At 45.6% G+C, this 19279-nt stretch overlaps 1 protein-coding gene across 3 annotated transcripts; it reads right to left on the reverse strand.

The window, feature by feature from the left end:
- Positions 1 to 737: 737 nt before the first annotated feature.
- Positions 738 to 18920, reverse strand: tbc1d19 (TBC1 domain family, member 19). Of its 3 annotated transcripts, XM_047609222.1 has the most exons (21): positions 18624 to 18905; positions 18433 to 18505; positions 18291 to 18336; positions 15293 to 15368; positions 15059 to 15133; positions 14649 to 14712; positions 13824 to 13870; positions 13634 to 13744; positions 13465 to 13537; positions 12119 to 12157; positions 9174 to 9286; positions 7840 to 7914; positions 7627 to 7689; positions 4687 to 4771; positions 4444 to 4488; positions 4301 to 4333; positions 4101 to 4210; positions 3927 to 4018; positions 2722 to 2837; positions 2504 to 2574; positions 738 to 1529 (listed from the first exon to the last, which is right to left on the reverse strand). In XM_047609222.1, exons 1-21 carry the CDS (start codon positions 18717 to 18719, stop codon positions 1455 to 1457), a joined length of 1578 nt encoding a protein of 525 aa, XP_047465178.1. In that variant the 5' UTR covers positions 18720 to 18905; the 3' UTR covers positions 738 to 1454. The 3 variants fall into 3 exon arrangements, with proteins under 3 accessions (XP_047465178.1, XP_047465160.1, XP_047465169.1); XM_047609204.1 differs by having other exon boundaries at positions 4101 to 4333; positions 18624 to 18912; XM_047609213.1 differs by lacking the exon at positions 12119 to 12157 and having other exon boundaries at positions 4101 to 4333; positions 18624 to 18920.
- Between the last annotated feature and the right edge of the window lie 359 nt (positions 18921 to 19279).

The raw sequence follows: 19279 nt of genomic DNA on the forward strand, positions 1-19279 counted from the left end.
AGTTTTACACTGAGAGGAAGGCTGCTTTAGGAGTCATGGTGTGAAAGCTGTCGAGTCGTTTTATATCATCAGCGGGGTCAAATCATCAAACAACACGCTGCTGTCCAAACAGTTATTAAGCTCACTGTACTTGATACGGCTTTCAGCGAGACCTTTTTCAGCGATGGCCGGCTTCGCGGCGTTGACGGACACGAGGCACATTGCCCTGCGTTGACACACATCAGCCACCAGGAGGGACTGCTGCATGAGCGAATTACACAGCAGGTAACACTCGTCTCGGGAGAAACAGGCTCGCGGGGGCCAAAGGAGGTGCACGGCTGATAAAACAGTCAGCCCGTGGGAGTCCTAGTAAACAGGTGGCAGATGCAGCAGAGACGAGGAGAGAGAGAGAGAGAGAGAGAGAGACGAAAGAGAAGAACAGCATAATTCGATACGAGCCCGCGGAGGGGGCGCCGGGGAGGAAGGCAGCCAACAACGAAAGGAGGAATAGAGCAGATGCTACATGTGGGAGGAGGACCGGGGGAGTCAGTCGAGTCGCCGAACGCTGCCTCCTGTCACTTACCCATTCTGCTTTCTCTAGCAGCGACTGTGGTGAGCTTCCAGAGTACAGTACGCCCTGTCCAAATATTTACCCTGTCGCACAACGTGAGAAAAACAGCCAGTTAAAGGGGCGCGAAAGATCAGGCACAAACATGCCGAGGAAACGGGGGATGAAAAATTGCGTCCACGCGCAAAGGTCAAAGTCATTAATGCAACAAAACTTTATTTCATTAGGTTTGCAGGGAAGCACTAGTACAAAGAATACTATTATTAATGAGGTATTTAAAAAGGCATTACAGAACGGGTGAACACATTCAGAAAGCACATGATTTGAAACTGAAACCCAAACACGAAATGTTGACATTAACGTAAAACACACATTGGCACTGAAGGTGCTAAATGTCTCTTAAGGGTGCGGTAACACGTGATTCCTTCATAAATACGTTACGCGAGCAACAGCGTCTGAAGACGCTGGCACAGGCCGGCGCTTCCAGTCCCCTCATTCATCAGCAACGGCATTTATCTAACAGCATTATAACGCGCAGGAGTCACAGAGCAGAATAAATTGCACGAGCTAATTAACACTTGATTGGCCGAGCGTGGAGACGATACTGTTTGTTCCGTCGCGATACAATTACCGCTCGGAGCAACTCACTAATCAGCTCCCCGGCTGATCCGAACACTGCAGATCGTCTTCTCTGCAGAGCGTATGGCTTAAGGAGGCTAGCTTAGCCTGTGCGTGTCTTTGCTATACCTACGTACTGTATAATATCTGAAAACATGATATTGAGTATTGACTATTTGTGGTGCACACATGCTAAAGACGGTGTTTGGCTTTTTGCTTGAACCGGTGCAAGGCTTCGCCACTTTAGCTTCGCCCTCGTGGCTCTCCGAGCATTCTCTCCGAGCGTTCTTCAGATGGCCGTGGCGAAGAGGAAGATCTGGATGAGCGGCATGACCTTCAGGGTCGAGAGGTCGGCGAGGACGGCCTGCAGTTGTGTTTGTCAAAGACAAGAAAAAAAAAACGCACATGAGACGCGTCGTCTGAATCGCCCCCCGGCCCCTCCCGTCCGCTCTCACCTCGAGCTCACGGGAAGCCACGAAGCGCACCGTCCCCCCCTTCTCGAGAGACATATTTCAGCATTTAAAAAAAGAAGCGCACAGGACGACGTGCATGATGATGATGATGCAGGATCCTCGGGAAGCGACAATCCATGCTTAAGAGCGCACCGCAACCCCACCCTGTCCTTTCGGGACCGGTGGGAGATTAAATTTAGGGACCCTATCGTGTTTGGAGAGAGGGTTTAATATTTCAACGCTGGGCCCGAGGTTCTAAATATAAGATAAGGAGCAGTGTGTTATGGTGGCTTCTCTCCGCTGGGGCAGGTGGTAAATGAGCGAGCGAGTAGCGCCGGCCGCCGCGTTCGAGCAGCAGATGTGCGTCACGTCGTAGTTTAACCCCCTCGCCCTCGGGGGGGGGGGAGAGGGGGTGGCTGCGAGGCGAGTCATCTTATGGCGCACTCTTGGTTTCAGTCATACGATAGCGGGCCCACTGTATCAGAGCCGGTGATGTGTGCAGGACAGGCATGCGCGGGAATTGCGTTACTGATTACTGTAACAACGCAACATGAGTGAAGAAGAAGAAGCCATCAGCAGCACTTTTACAGCCACGGAGACGGATATTGTACCGTAGTGTTGTTTTAAGCTGCCTTTTAAGCGGCATTTGGAAATGGAGGCTATGGCGAGCGTCATTGGGCCGGTTTCACGGGGGGGGGGCGGGGTGAGAAGGTGAGGGTTCTTAAGTGTCGGGTTTTTTCAGACATTTCGGAAGACCGGGTTACCGGTCCTGGCTTGTCGTTAGCGGCTATTTACAGCCTTCCAGGAGCATGCGGGGGGACGGGGAGAGGGCCGGAGCTTCAAACACACAAACACACACCGGGGGCCGTACGTGAGGCAGACGTACCTCGGCCGAGGCCAGCGACGTCACCTCCATCAGGTTCTCGGCGCGAAAGGCGAACACGGCAGCTGCCAGGACTGGAGGACGAAGGAGGATACGTAGAGATGTTAGGGAGAATGGACGGAGGTTAGAAAAGCGTGAGGTTCAACTCGTGTCAGCACATGTATCGAGATCAGGGTTTACTCCATAGTTTGTCAGTGACTGCGAGGGTGATATTCGCCCACCTGCGACGACCTCCAGTGAGTCGTACCCGAGGATTCGATCCCAGAGGAGGAGCAGCTGATCGGTGGAGAGGTAGCCAGAAAAGGCCCGCACCATCCACTTAAAGGCTATACGCAACCTGGAGCCAAAACAGCACATCTGTCAGAGAAGAAATCTGCAAAGACTTACTAACTACAAACACTTCTTTCAAATGTAACCTGCTGCCACGTAAGAGCAGATAAAACAACACAATTTTGTACGATATGAGTTACAAGGGGTTTTAAGTTTCCATGAAATATGCAATGGAAATGTGGTTCCAGCCTTTCAACACAAGATGGCAGTAGCTCATTAGTGGAGGAAGGTAACCTCACGAGCATGAACCCTCTGTGTGGATGGTGCATGGAGATGAAGAGTAAGAAACAAACAGAAAGATAATGTAATCATATAAGCATCATGGCCTATAATATTATAACATATGAGTCAAGTGAATAACTATGACTGTGGGTGTTATGGCATCTGAGTGGGTGGGACAGGACTTATCAAAAGTGGTCAAAGAAAGGAAAAGTAATAAAGCTGTGAAGAGGCCTCATTGATGAAGGCTGGGTACGAATCAACAGACAAGCTAGTGTAGCTCAAATAGCTAAAAAAGATATTTTGCATTTGCTGGAGCCACATCTGGATGAACGGGCGCGTGTGATTGGCTCATCTACAGAACATATGGAAGCAGGATGGAAGAACACCCCTTCGCCTTTGCATAGGAGGGTTGGTGGTTGTTGGTCTGCAGCAACGTTCAGGTGGTGGAACATATCAAATCCACACAAATAATAAGAAATAAAATAATAACCAGCTTTCCTTAAAGTTCATCAGTGATATTCACTTTGCAGGTCGTAATGTTACCGCCGATCGGCGTATATAAATATCAAGCGGATATGCTGAGCTGAATCCAAGAAAACCGATGTCTTCCCCGGTATAAAATGCGCCACTGGAGACAGGTTTATATGGAGGGACATCGAGTTTCCATGGCAATATAAAAACCTAACCAGCGGGACTTTGGTCCGTCCCTGTGATATTCTGCAGGCGCTGGTGAACGTTTCAGTCAAAGGATGTTTACGACTGCTTGTTGTTGATCTGAGGAGGTGAGTAATTGCTCCCCGGCGGTGAATTATCCGCTCGTTTCGGCGCGACCGAGCCAAACCAAAGGCGGCAGGACGGAGCGGGCGAAACTCACGGCTGGGCCCCGATCTGTCGGAGGTGATAGAAGAGCTGGGGGAGGTGGGTCTGCAGCAGCCGCTCGAACTGCAGGCACAGGGACACGATGCCCTGCGGGGAGCACACGCGAGACGGCGTCAAGTCCACGCGCGGTCGGCGGGAGGACAAGAGCGAGAAAATGTGAAAATCTTACGGAAGGAGAGGACGAGATGGAGTGCAGCCTGAAGAAGTAGCGGATGTACATCTCCCTGAATACGCTGTACAGTTTGGACGGCTCGTTGTACAGGAAGCACAAAGGCGCCACTGGGGGGACAAACATGCACAAACTTCCTGTTACATCCTGATCAGCGTAGTAGCGAGTAGCACGGCGGAGCGGGAAGAGGGCACACTCACCGTACATGGAAAACCCGTGAAAGGGGATGACACCTGTTCAAATGAGATTTTCAAGCGTTCAAGCGTTTTCCACACACACCAGAATAATAAATACCTATGCAGCTCATCATCACCACACGTAAAGCAATCTGACGCGGGCTCACCGTTGGGCGGGTAAACAACGGCGCACTCCTCGTCTCCCGCTTTCCCTGCGGGACAGACACAGAAAGGCGCCGGTGAGCGAGACGCGGAGCGCGGCGTCTGGCTTCCTAATCCCCCAGACCGTGTAAGGTCATCGGAGTGAAGTGGCACTCCTCAGAGCTCGCGCTACGGCGTGCGTCTTTTTTTTTTTTTTTTTTTTTTCCCTCGAGTGCGCGTCCTTGCCGCACGTAATCTCATCATCTCACCCTGGATGTAGGATTTGGGAGGAGTGGCACTGTTGTATTTGAAGTGATCCAAGACGGCGGTGTCACGGGAGAAACACAGCAGCACCTGGGAACACACAGAGTCAGACTCCACGTGGAAAATGTTGGGAGGGATTTTTTTTTTATTTTCAAACACAGACAGCATCACCTTTCGCTCATTTTTTCCATCTCTGTTTGACACCTACGTGCTTAATATGTAATCGTATCCCTGCCTTGACAACAGGGGATAAGGAAAGACAGTAGTTAATAATCTTTTATTTGCTCTGGCGCTGGTGATGGCCTTGAGTGGCCTCGTTTCCTCTTGGGTCAGACCGCCATTAAAGCAGCGCACCTGGAGCCAGCGTTTCAGGGCGCACTGCGGCAGGAGGTAACCGAGCCTCGAGTGGACGCTCGCTTCGCAGAGCGGACGAATAAGTGGAAGCTCTTTCCATTACGGTCCAATTTCTGTGCCTTTTCGAGAGCAGATTTCATTTCCGACTGCCACTTGAGATGAATTACATTATGGAGAAAAATCATCTTTGTGGGGGGAAAAAAACGCAGCTACGATCGTACGAGCTGATTAATAGTAGAGCACTGAAATGATGAGGGCTACAGTAGAAAACGTTTGGTCGTCTATCCCTTAATGTTTTCGTCTGTTAGATAGATTATATACTATCTATCTATTGACATACGGGGGAGGACATATATCTTATCCATTCCACGTGTTTCCATCACTGAAAGATATTCTAAATGACTCCATCCCAAGCGAAATCCTCAGAAGCTTCTTACAACTCTCGAACGACCCTGAATGCAGGCTCTCACGCCGCCGAGTGGATTCTTTCACTGCCTAGTGAGTTGACCATTAGTCAATATTGACAGGGACAGAGGAGCTTTGTTCTTGATACACCTGTGTAATCATTGGTTAGCCGCCAAGGAGCATGACGGGCTAATAGATGCTGAATAAACCGGTTGCTGGCGTATTTGAGTGGTTATCAGCCGAGCACTAAATGCAAACAGAGCATTGCCTCCCGGAGGGGCTAATACAATGACACAAGGGCAAAGCCATGTCTGGGCTGAAATATGTAACTGTAGATAAGGAGGAAAGCAGTCGTACAGCAACTGACCTTAAGCGATAGTGAGAGGAGGTGAAATGTTTGAGGAGGAGAGGAGCATCGGTACTGGACAAAATCTTTGGGTCGGATAAGGTGTCGGTTACGATCCATGAGAGAAAAGTTTGAAGTTAGAGCGACACGACGTGTCACAAGTGGCATAGACGAGCGTCACATGAACGGTAGCGGGACATGAGTGAGACCTGTCATCAGCCACGTGGAGACGTTTAACCTCCTAAGACTGCGCGTCCTAATATGGGGACATTAAGTTAGGTTTTATTGCAGCTTATTCTGCTTCATTTAAACCCATCGTCCTCATTAGTGGATGCTTTATTCATTCATATGATCACAGGACAAAAGTGGACGAGGTAGAAAACATCATTGAATTTTACGGTTGAACTTATTTATCTGTTCTTATTAACGTTTCTAGTTTGATATGATGCGCAAATTTAACAAATTTTATCAATAGCAACGAGCGTCAACGTCGCTAATTAGCAAGTATTCATTTGGCGACATTGGGACTTCATTGTTCTGTCTTTTCTCAGCCATGTTCAGATATTAAAATAAACAGTTTAACATTTTGTCACACATTAGGTGGCTTTATTATAATATAAATAACGAAATAATCCCAGTGTCCACATATGAGGACATTGTTTTTTTTGTTTTTTTCAAAGACTACTACTTCCTGTTCAAAGACGATGCTTAGTTTTTATTCATCTTAGGTCCTGCTAATCCCAAATACCGTGGAGAAATGAAAAACGCAGACCAAATAAAAGCTCAGGTCTCAGTCAAAGTCGTTGGGTGTTTCAAGATTAGCAAGAAACACTTAAAGAATCATCACAGAAAGGAGTGTGGAAAAGACCACACTGAGATTCCCTATTTGTGTAACATCATGAATATTCCGAATTTTGTATGTGTTTCATGTGACCTGTGTGTGACTTAGAAACGTTAGGGAAATTTGTCCTACTGGCTCCATACTTTTTTTTTTTTTTTTTGCATAGCCTTCAGGGCAGCCGACCGCTTCACGGTATCTTGTTTGGGCCTGTTGGATTGGCACCGCCGCTTTGCAGTTCATTTGCACAATGCTAAGCTTTATCATTTTTACCTGTCGGTGACGCGTTACATGGAAAAAACCATCCCGTCCATTATTTGCATTCCTTGGAGAGTGGAGCAGGGTATTTTGGCATTGTTTACCATTGGAACAAGATGGTGAAATGGTTGTTATCTGTGGCATCGCTGCAGTTCTCACGGCACCGTTATGAGTCAATGAACAAAGCTTCTGCTCACCAGCAACTTACCCACCGGTCGAGACTCAAACATTCTGAATCCAAGGGACTGCTACGGAGCGTATCAAAACTAACTTATTATTAACGTTGCTTAGGATACTAAAGGTCATGGTATCTCTGTGTTTTACTCAAAGCTACTGACATTAACCTGGATATGATCGTCATGGCTACGTTCTGCTTCAGGTTGATAATAAACAATATATTTAAGAGAGAGAAGGGAGATTGGCTCCATCTTAAACAATAGGATGAACACAATCAGCTTATCATATATTGCTCTTCATATGGTCCAGATGTTCTATCTATCTATCTATCTATCTATCTATCTATCTATCTATCTATCTATCTATCTATCTATCTATCTATCTATCTATCTAATTCCTGTTCTCTAAGATTACAGACAAACTCCCACAATTAAAACACATAACTTACGGTAATACTAGTCCAGTGTGGATATGGATTCATTTAAACTAAAAATAGTTAAACCATGCTGATGTCGAGGTTGTGCCATTATCAAGGAAAACTGGTGATGTGGAAAAGAGAGAACTGACCTGATAGAGGAAGTCTTCAAACACGAAGTAGTAGTCGTCATTACTGGCGGTGAGCTTCACGTCCTGTTGGCCCAGGAATTTCGGAATTCAATGTTATTTCAAAATGAGCAGTAAATGTTGACATTTAATAGCTGGAACTGAATAAAAACAGCATTTGATATCGAGACGTGTGTCAAAAAGAGGGACACGGTTCAGCGGTGAAGACGAGCTTACCTTATAGATGAGGTTGTCCACTAGCAGGTCATGTTGGATGACTCCAGCCTTTAGCTGCTCGTAGTGCATCACATCCTGAAAAGATGCAGCATGCTATATGAGAGCAATAACGGCGGTCCATTCATCAAACACGTGACAAAGCGTTTGTTTGCAAATGTTGGCGTTGATCCTGTTTTAAAAAAAAAAAACCCTCTTCACCCTCTTAACGGATGCTGCTAAATCACCTTGATGTGTTCCCGCTGGCTGTGATGACAGCAGGAGAAGAAGTTAACGGAGCCGGTGTCGCGTTTCCGACCGCATGCTTAAACTCAAACCGGCCTCCGGTTTGGGACAGGTTATCATAAATGAACCAGAGGACAAGGAGGGGAGGCAATAAAAATGTCCTGTGTGACGGCCGCGAAGCACCTTGGCAGCGATCGGCGGTGCGGATGTAAGAGCAGAAACAGATATGCTGATTTTGAGACACTTGTGGCGACATGGACAGCGTCAGGGAGAGGACGTTTTGCAAGAAATACTTAAAGTTGATTATATATCTTGCTGGCTTTAAAGTTGAAACGTGGGTCATGACGGCTCACTTTGCGGGCTGGAGAGTGAAAGAATCAGAGATGGGACACAAAGCCTCGGCGCCGTGACAAAACGTCTATATATTTACCAATGAATATAAAATTGATAAACCTTGGGACAGTTAAAGAAAATAAATAAAAACCCCATGATATAGCTGAGATGCAGACTGCCTGTCACTCGCCAACAGTGACTGTTTAATGTGTTTGCCCTCGAGCTGCCCAGAGCCGTGCTAACGCTCTCCAGACCTCACTACGTTCCCTGTAAGTCGCCCCAGCGAATCAATCTCCCAATCACGAGCGCTGTTTTATCGACTTGGACTCAACGTAAGCCTCTGGTGGATCCCGGCGTTTACACAGGCCCTTGCCACACAGGAAGGCAGCTGCACTGTTTGGGTTAACCGTGCAGAAGCATTCGATTATCTCAACATTTGTGCACGGGGGACGGGCCGAGCTGAGATAAATGGCCCGGCTGCGAGAATGCAGATCATGTAGGAGTTATACGTCGGTTGTTATATGTCATATGCTGTTTTTTTGTCTACAGTGTAAACGCTGGGGTATAAGGCGAGAAGGGGTGGCAGAAGCCTCCGCTGAAACGTATGCACAAAAGCCCCGAGGAACGACTGCAAAGAGCTGCGGCTTGTAGTAAACATGCAGGTTGGGAATCACTGCAGCTGTGTGTGCACGGCTGCTTTGTGGCAAACACTGACGGCGGCCGGCAAAGACAAACTCAGCCGCGTGTGTGTGTGTGTGCGTGCCCGTGTGCTACCGTACCTGTGGCTGGTTTGTGGAGTTGAGGATGAGGGCCCACAGGTCCGCACGGAGCCCGGTGGGGCAGCCCTGCCTGCTGTACTGCTGCGCCGCAGCGCTGTCCTGCTCCACCACCACTGCACGAGGAAAAGGATGGTGAGAGGTGCGTGGCATGAAATAGCCGTCACCTTCTGTCTAGCATTTATGCTAAGCTAAGCGGCTCTGTCTTTTTAAAATAGAACACAAAAACAATATATATATATCACTGCAAAAAAAAAGTGTGCAAAAGGCAAGTGTGAAAAAATAGCTGGAAACTAAAAATGCTTTGAAAAATATAAATGATTGTTTATTTTTATCAATTTGCAATATGAGTGACCTCAATATTTGGTTTTACTACCCTTTGCCTTCCAACCAGTATTAATCCTTATTGGAACACTTGCACAAGTCAGGGATTTTGCAAGATTGGAGTCAGGTATATGATCAACCAATAACACTGAAATACAGTCATTAAGTGGAACGGAAACAGCTGCGTAGGAGGCTTCAAACTGGGTAAGGAGCAGCCAGACTCTGCTACCAAGGTGAGGTTGTAGAAGACAGTTTCATCTCACAGGAAAATACACTATGGCGAGACTGAGCACAGCAACAACACACAAGCTAGTGACACTGCATCAGCAAGGTCTCTCCCAGACAAATATTTCAAATCAGACTGGTGTTTGCGCTGTCTGTTCAAGCTCTTTTTAAAAAGCACAAAGAAAGGGACAATGTTGAGGATGATGGATGCAGTGGTCAATCAAGGAATCTTACAGCAGCAGATGATAAACGCATCATCACTGGGGCTGCATTTCTGAAAATGGAGTTGGGGATTTGTTCAAGATTAATGGGGTCCTCAATGCTGAGAAATACAGGCAGATACTTATCCATCATCAATACCATCAGGGAGGAGGATGATTTCCCCCAAAATGTATTCTGCACAATGGTAAAGACCTCAAACATACAGCCAAGGTCATTAAGAAGTATCGTCAGCATAAAGAAGAACAAGAAGTCCTGGAAGTGATGGCATGACCCCCCATGGAGTCCTGATCTCAACATCATGGAGTGTGTCTGGGATTACATGAGGAGACAGAAGGATTGGAGGAAGCCTACATCCACAGAAGATGTGTGGTCAGTTCTCCAAGATGTTTGGAACAACCTGCCAGCTGAGTTCCTTCAAAAACTGTACTGTAGAAATACTGATCCCCTATTGAAGGCAAAGGTTGGTCACATCAAATAGTGATTTGATTTAGATCATAGGTCTTCAACAGGGGGTCCGCGACCCCTAGGGGATCCGCAGAGGTACTGCAGGGGGGCGCAAAATCTTTGGTTGATAAGACATTTTTTATATCATTTTTTTGATTTTCCCCCAAATTTTAATTTCTGTAAATACACATTAGTCCAGCATATTTTAGTAAAGAGATAAGGGATAGCTTAATATTGAATGCGAAATGACAATAATGATGTATATTTATAGACAGCACTAGGCCAACATAGAACACATATAATAAATAGGGGGTCTCTACTTAATCTCTGCATCAGTTTGAGGGTCCTTGGCCTGAAAAACGTTGAAGACCCCTGATTTAGATTTATCTTCTGAAAACAAACTTAAAACTTCCATTTTTGAAAACATTACTTAATTTACAGCATTTTCTGATTAACCCTAACCCTTTGTGGTAGATGGAAACCCTCACATTTGAGGATCATTGTTATTTGTGAAACAGCAACAGTTGTTTTTAATGGAATCTGGGGATATGAGACAACAAACTGATAGTGGAGACCAGTCAGGACTAGTCCAGTAACTGCTGTGCTGGGCAGGTAGCATTAAATCCCTTAATTATCTCTTAAACACACGGCCTTACTTTAACGTCAAGCTACAAAGCTACAGCTAAAAAGCAACAACAAGAGCATGAAATCCTGAAAAGAAGCCTCCTGATTTGCCTGCCCACTCAGCTAGCTGGGAAAACGATCACCTGCAAGTGCACGACAACAAGCAGGCGGTTCGGCTCTGAGAGCGCTGAGAGCTTTGTCATCTCCAAGGAAAACATAAAAATCTCCTCATTAGTACATAAAACAGAACCTCAAACTGACGCATCCAAACAACAGAGAGATAAACAAAATTAGCGCAAATGCTTTATATAAACACCTTTTAGTGTATCACTCCGACAACGCATAAACAATAAAAATCTCAACACAGGCCTTCTATCACGGTGATTAGGACACGACTCTCCAAAAAGGCGCACGCTCTATTTGACCTTAAATCTATGCTTTGACGATAGTTGAAAGCACGCGGCCGTAAGGCTTAAGGTGCCGGCCAGCCATAACATAAACCAACGCACTCCTCGGCTCTTAAATTTCCTTTTTGAGTGCACTTAAGACTTGGCCTAGAAATACAACTGGCAGTTCATGAGTTGACCGAGGACTGAAATAGTAGCCAGGGGCCTCACGGACATGTATATACAATATCAGCCTGTGTTTTTAAGATTCTTGACGTTTGGTATCTGAACAGTGTCTATAATAAGGTCGGTGCTTATTCTGAGTCGATAGCAGAGCAATGAATTATTAGTTAAAGTGACCCTCTTACCGATTACGACACCTGAGAGGGCAAAGCATTTATTACAGGCGGCAGATGAGATTGTGTGTGGTTGTCAGTCAGACAAATACGTTCTAGCGCGGTCTCTGCACTAAATGGGTCACAGTGGATATAATTACACTTTTGTCATTATAAGAAAAAAGACTCTTTTAATGTAAAAATAAAACAAAAATGTCTAAATTTAGTAGGATCGAGACTGTAAGTTTCTCTACTTACTGTGAGATGGAGCTGGGACCTTGTTAACAAGTCTAGTGGTACTTTAGAGCAGTTAATGTGCATTTTATACCATATCTCGGTTAAAGACACATCAAGAAAAAAACATAAAAACCAAACAGCGAGCACTGACCTTTTTTCCCGATTTGAACGTACTCGTTTTCAAACAAGTCTGTACAGGGACAAGAAGGACAGAATGTAACTGATTCATCTGCGGTGTTATCTGTTTCATTTACAAACACAGGGATGGTGGATACCATTCTATTTAAAGCCCGAACTGCAACAAAGTCAATATCTGGACTTCGCTGAGATACTGTTTGAGAAATCCCAGACTGCCATGTGGATCTAGAGAGGAACGGGGAGCCGATACGGGGCCCGCGCGGGTTTACGGACCATTAAAACGCCTCCGTTCATTAAGTAAACACCTTTATTACAGAGAATTCCTGGTGATTCACCACTAGAGAAGCAGATACGGAAAGACTGCTGAGTGATCCAGCCCAATCAGAAGGAATGCTGGACTAAATTGAGAGGGACGGTGTAAAGCTTTTGGTTAACCCACTCAATAGGAAAATATTAGCGCTCAATATGTAAACACTCGATGTGGTTGTTTCACTCTGGTTGAGATGAATCCGATCTTTCTGTGTATGCTCCACGACATGGGGTAAACATCGAGCGACGTGAGTTTCTGTAGCAAGAACACTTTGATCAGTTAAAAAGGACGAACAGAAATCGTAAACGACGACGACGTGGATGGTGAATGACTTCAGCGCTGTCAGCTTCACGGTGAGCAGGTGAAAGACGCCGCGCTGTTTATGGATGCTTCGGGTTACGTTACACATGGACTTTCTCAGACTCATTTTATTTGGTGGCCGTGTAAGCAGATGGCTTTGATTTTTTTCATCCATGTAAACACAGAAATAGTCACCAGTGTGACTTTGCCCAAACACCCAGTTCTAAACATTGCAAATCCAATAATTTCGCAATTTCAACAGTGGGTCAAGAGATATTTTGTGAGAGAGAGTGATTCATAGAGACTAACCTCCCTTTAAAGCAACGCTAACAGCTAAAAAGAGTCTTGACTGGTTTCTTACAAGGAAGTTACAAGGAAGCACAGGTGACCGAGAAAGAGTCTGGCTCTTTAGCTCTGTAAAACTACCAACGTGTCATTCTATTAATTCTTTCAGTGGCACAGAGAGGAGTCTCAACCTTTTCCTCCTCCTCTTGGCAGGTAAGCAAATATAATAGTTTCTTTAACCATTCATAGGGCACTAATTGAAACACTCGGAAATTCTAAATTTCAACCCTAGGGCATTAGTGAAGGGCACAAGAAAGCCTTTTTACCTTTCTGAAATGGTTCCTAAAAAAACATCAAGTGCTGAATCAGGCACTCGTCAACAAACCAAATATGGTTCCTCGCCCTATAAAGGGATGATTCATAATTCATGCGGAGGTCTGTTCGTATTTATTTTCTGTGAGTACCTGGATGAATGTGCGCGTGGTCGTCAATCCCCAGCTGCCCAGTGGTCAGGTTCAGCTCGGAGTAGGCCCGTCTCTGAGAGAGACACAAAAAAAAAACAACACACATTTGAACAACAAAATGCGATAACCGCACATTTAAGAGTAATTACACAGCCACGCCGACACCTACCAGCTGTGGGATGTCCCTGACGTTGAGCGGAACCTGGATGAGGCCCCAGTGGCTTCGGACGCCGACGTCCTCGCTGCTGTCGTGGTTGGGGTTCCGCAGACTGATTAACACCTGTTTACACAGCAATCATTTTTTTTTTTTAATTGAAGTAGCTTTCCTAAATGACCTGAGCAGCAAGGAATCTGTTTACCTCCAGAAAGTCTTTGGGGGCGTAGACGGGCCTGACGCGAGCCAGTTCTGCAGCAACACAAACACATTAACATTCTTCACCTTGCTTTTCTTAATAGCGCCACAAGACAAACTATCCAGCTGACACGTGCAGACAGTGTTTATAACAGGTTGAACGGCTGGATGAATCCAGCTGTGAGGCCCCACTTGTGTGGACGCTTCGTGAAATCAGAGGGACGTTAAAGAGGAGGTGAGGCCAGAATTCAAGTGGGATTTCCTTCCACTGCCGTCACAGCGTGGCAGTAAATTCACGTTCCGTGTCGTCCAACAGCGAGTGGCATATTAAAGCTTTGGACGGAAGGAGAGGTGCTGCTTGTTATCACCGCCCCGTACAGGGAGTCTGGACAACTTCTATATTCACAGTCCAAAATATTTAGAGCCGGAGAACGGCACATCCTAAATGTTATTGTATGCCAGTGAGCTGAGATAGCTCTGTTAGGACACGGGATTAAGGTGTTTTTTTGTACGGTTATGAGCTGGAAGCGACAACGGTTGGTTCATTGATATCCAACGGCTCAGGTTTTCACAGCAATCCATTCATAAATTCCTGTTAAAATAATGTACTTTAAAATGTGTTTTTGCTTGGTCATGTATGTATGTCAAAGCTGAGCCACTGAGAAAGGGTTCACTGGATAAATACAGCCTAAAAAAACAAACATCAAAGTGGTAGATCTGGTTTGGAGGTGAGTAAAGCGGATGTTAAATACTCCGGTGCAAAACATCAACACTAATGTGTCATAGAGGGCGGACCGCTCGGCCGCCAAGCCCCTGGGTGATGTTCTGACACCTGGTTCATCCGTGCCCATCTCGTTCCATTTGCTGGTGAGCTCCTTCTGCTCCGCAGCAGGCCTCTGTGGAGAGAGAGAGAGGGGGGATTTCAGCATACAAATGACACATGGAAGAAAACCAAGCTTGGAAATGCGACACTGGAAAAGACCTAAATAGAAACTAAATAATAAAACCAAAGCATTGACTGGAAACTGCACTGTTTGATCGGCATCGGTTACAAAATTGGTGGTCACACTGTGAATCTTGGTTAACGTCAGACTTGGCTTAGGAAATTCAGACTTAAAAGAACTGCAGCATGTTAGAAAACATCGTAATACGAAGGCACTTTCATGACAGCGGCTGCCGCTGTGAGCGCGAATTAAGATCCGTTGTGATTAAGCTGCATTAGCAGTGATGGACAATAGCTACCATGCGAGCCAGAGGCAGTCCGAGCTCCGTGCTCATGCTGTTCAGGCTTTTGAGGACACGCTTCTCCCAGCTGGCCTGTGGAAGACGGCAAACACATTCAGCTTCAAATACCGATGGCACAAACACCTCGGTCATTTCAAAAGGGATTTGGATCCAGGATGACGATTTGGGAGGCGAACTAATAAGGGTCAGGGAGGTAGGAGGAGTGACGGAGATAAGAGCAGACAGACTGACCTGGGCGTTGCGCATGTAGGCCAGCGGCTCCTTCAGATGCTCCGGAGGAGCCGTGGGAAGGCTCGGAGGCAGCTGGCTGGAAAAAAGCGAGAGCGGAGGCGAGGAACATTGCAGCGCAATAATGGAAGGGTTGAGGAAGTAAATACCTCAAAACGCCGCTGTTTTTTTACGGGATATTGGATTGACAGCTGGCAGAGGCCGAAGCCAACGGATTCAAAAACAGCATTTTTTTTCCAACAAAGAAAGTGTGTAAAAGAAGGAAGCTATAAAAAAAAAAAAAAAACATGATGTGCAGATTATTATTTTTTTTCTTTTCGTAAAAACCGTCGGTCGGTGACCATTAGCGGCCTGCAAATAGACCTGATGAGTTAGAGCACATTTCCACCAGATGCACGTCTTTCTCCAGCTAAGCATGCTCCTGGGATATCGAATGGCTCGAGGTCTCGGTGCGTTAAACAACATTCAGCTCAATCTAAACACCTATAAGAGCGCACAGGCCCGACTACTAGCTGGAGGGCGGAGGCGTAAGTCAGTGTTAAATGTCGTTCTCCGAAAGCGTTAAGTGGCCAATGTTTCAGACTGAGCCTAAACAGGCCGAGAAGGTTGGGACGGAGCAAAAATTTTCAAAGCTGTTTTTTTGACATTTACTGAGCTGGCAAACTCTAAAATGGCAAATAAATATAGCCTGGAAGAAAGAAAGAAAACTGAGACTGCTCACAAAACATTTTGTGTGGGAAAGTTGGCCCGTTGGGAACTGAATATGCCCCGGCAAAGGTTTGCCAGGCCAACCAAATCATTTCTGAAGGCTTTATGCAGTGGTAGACAGATGAGTAACATGTGAGTGCTATGTCACTAGCTGTGATATAATTCTATCTAACTCCATGCCGGCTGTATAGATTCAAAGCTGTCTTTAATGAAATATAAATTGCGAACTACCAGACTCCAACAGTGGTATGAACTGAGTCTCACTATTCCAGGCTGACATAACTCTGGATTATGGTCAGTACCAGTGAAGTAAAGTCACATCTAAAGCCAGGTTTCTGCTGTTATCAGAACAGTGCATACAGAGGGATTTTAAATGTTTCAGTTATTCTCGTTATAAAAAAGATTGACAGGTCAGAAGCAGAAGAACCAGTCCACAGGGATGTGTGGAATGCGTCTTGAATGTGAACATTCACCGTATCCCCGACCGGCGGACGGTGCACACGCGGTGCAATCCTGAATGAAAGACACCCACAGTGATGGGAAGCAGACGGCACCTTAGGCCATTTGATGGTTCACTGGGTGTGAGAGTTACGTGACTCACGCGCTGTGGCGAGGATGCCAAATCTCAAAATCAAAAGAACACCCGTGAGAGATTGTGGACAAGAATCTTACGCGAGAACAACATGTGCGGGAATGGTTTTGAAGAGGGTGGCGTCCTCCATCACGTTAATTAAAAACGCACGCTGAGGGAGAATCTTCTGAAAATGGCACAACACCTGACAGAAAGTTGATTTATGGCTCTACACAATTGTGTTGTGAGCATTTATACTTGTGTCCGTGTCGCTCTGCGATTACAGTACAGCTCCAAAACTTTAGCAGACAGCTGGGCTTCGATGCCACTGCTGGGTTTATTCATCTGCTCTAATGGCGACTGAAACCAAGCGGATGATGTTGGAGTTGGCGGTAATAAATTACAGCAATGACTGTGAGTGCAACTCAGGAAAGAGAGAAGACATCAGAGGAGATTGCGTTTATGAGCTTATGAGAGAATGAGGCAGAAGGGCGGCAAACTTCTGACTGCTGAGAGACGTGGATGGGGAAATGTCAAGCGACATCAGCCGCTGCCATCGTCATCCCTGCGACATCTGAGCCATTAAGTTTACTAGAGAACAAAAAGTTATCCGGTGATGTAGTTGGAAAATTCTGTCCTAAAACGGGCCACTTAATATCTTGTGTTTTTAGTAAAGTGAGAAAACATATAAATCAAACAGCAGCGAGATAAGAGCGCGGCCAAAGAAAGCACATAAACTCAGCTAGAGAGCTGAACCGCCGCAGGGCAGAGCAACAGGCTGGAAACTCTTTACATACCACGCATTTCTGTCTGCATCTGAAATCAGTGTCACTGTGAAAGTTATGCAAACACTGGAGTCGAACCGTTCTGAATGGTAATTATCACGATACAAAGAGCTGCACGCAAACAACACGACGGCCTGGGGCGCGATAGCATCGTGAGGTTTGTTCTTACGTACATTTCGCTCTTTAGGATGGAATTAGACTGCAACACCTGACATGTCTGTGAAGACTCTTAGTCGTCTTGTCATGGCACATGTGGCAAAGCCCTGTGTTATTAATTGCAGGTGGGGACTTAACATGCGGGTTTAATGGAGGCACCTCTCACAGGTGTTCTTTTGCCCGTGCTTTAGCTTGGCTTTTGGATTTGCATACACTTACATGCACATACAAGCAATCCCGCAAAATATAAATAAATCAAAAAGTGCTTTTTAGTTATACCTTGGTGCTCTTCGTAATAGAGTTGCAGTGAACTGTGTGAGTCTGACTCGATTAAGAAATGTCTCGTATTTTAGGTGTTTTAGTGTTGATGAGACGATCGCACACGTCACAGTCTGAAACAGGCCGGAGCTCTTACTTTTGCAATCAGACAGTGTGTTAGCTAAGATAAGACAGTAATGGAGACATAATTGACACGGAACATCTACAAAACACATGACACAGCTGCATGCTAGACTCATACGAGGTTTCACTTGTGGTTCGCTTGTAAATAAATCACAGGCTTTAAAATGGGAGCGAACAAACATTTCATGAAAGACACTCTGGCGGGTATTTACATATCACAGGCTACACTTTGACAGGGTGTGATTACTGGATATTTTTAACTCCTGCAGAATTTTATTCATGACAAGAATCCAAACCGAACAGGATCCCGATCAGTGGACAAGTTCGGCTATTAACAAGCGCGCAAACACACAATCACTTTAGACTGGGTTTCACTTACATGTGCAGTTCTCTATAGACTGCATTCTGCAGCCTTTTTTCCCAACCTGTAAGACAATAAAATGCGTTATTGGCCCTGCGTAGGAAGAAAAACAATATATGTGTAACAAAAGACCCAATATACAGTGTATTAATATCGCTACCTGACGTTTTGAGAAAACTGCGTACGTCCTCTTTTAAAGACTCCAATTTTATCTCAGGTTGATGTAAACACTCCTGAAAGAATTTTGGCAAATAGGCAGGGGAAAAGGTAAACAGGAAGTAAACACTCGAACATCCCTCTGAGATTGACAGCCACAGCTCTGCAGCGTTAGCCACATGCTAACGTACTCACTTTGGCTTGCCTCTCTATCTGAGAGTGTAAATGGCTTCCTTTGAGCCGCTGGACGATGTGAGCGATGGTCAGAGACAAGTCCGCGCCCTCGTTCATCCTCCCGGTTCAAAGTTTTGGCGTCCGACGCGGCGTGGTTTGGTTTTATTTTAGCTGCACCAGCATCAGCATCCAGCGACGTAGCGACGCAACCCCCTGCAGAGGTTACTTAGCAACTGGTCAGCGCGTGCGTGCCGGGGAAACAAGAAACCGGAAGTGTGGCTCCGACCTCAGAAGCAGTTCCGATGATATTTGAGTGGTTTAAATAATTTAAGTTTCTCACATGCGAAGCTAAAATTAACATTTACTTCACATTTTTATTTCCCGTCAATAAAAATGCATACATAAAAACATTAAAAATATATATGTAGACTAACAGGCACAAATAGATGTACATTTGATGCCACATTTGATAAAATCTAAAACAGATTTTATTTTATTGACATTTCCATTAATAAAAGTCGTCAAACAAGCTTTACTCTTAAGCCATTTCCCTCTTAATATGTCAAATTCGGCACACCATGCATTGGTATTGACTGTGCAATTTTAATCAAGACCATTATACTTTTAGTCAACTGTGTCACCTACATTTTGCTGATCACAGGCCAGCGTTTCTCTCG

This window comes from Mugil cephalus, chromosome 1, assembly GCF_022458985.1.
Source record: "Mugil cephalus isolate CIBA_MC_2020 chromosome 1, CIBA_Mcephalus_1.1, whole genome shotgun sequence".
NCBI classification, from domain to species: domain Eukaryota; kingdom Metazoa; phylum Chordata; class Actinopteri; order Mugiliformes; family Mugilidae; genus Mugil; species Mugil cephalus.

What these genes read in the sequence shown, in the direction of transcription:
- tbc1d19 (XM_047609204.1), bottom strand. Translation starts at nt 18,719, where the DNA reads ATGAACGAGGGCGCGGACTTGTCTCTGACCATCGCTCACATCGTCCAG. An exon ending in AGATAGAGAGGCAAGCCAAA is followed by an intron (nt 18,506 to 18,623) that starts GTGAGTACGTTA and finishes AAATTCTTTCAG; the next exon opens with GAGTGTTTACATCAACCTGA. An exon ending in GTCTATAGAGAACTGCACAT is followed by an intron (nt 15,369 to 18,290) that starts GTAAGTGAAACC and finishes GCTTTTTTCCAG; the next exon opens with CCAGCTGCCTCCGAGCCTTC.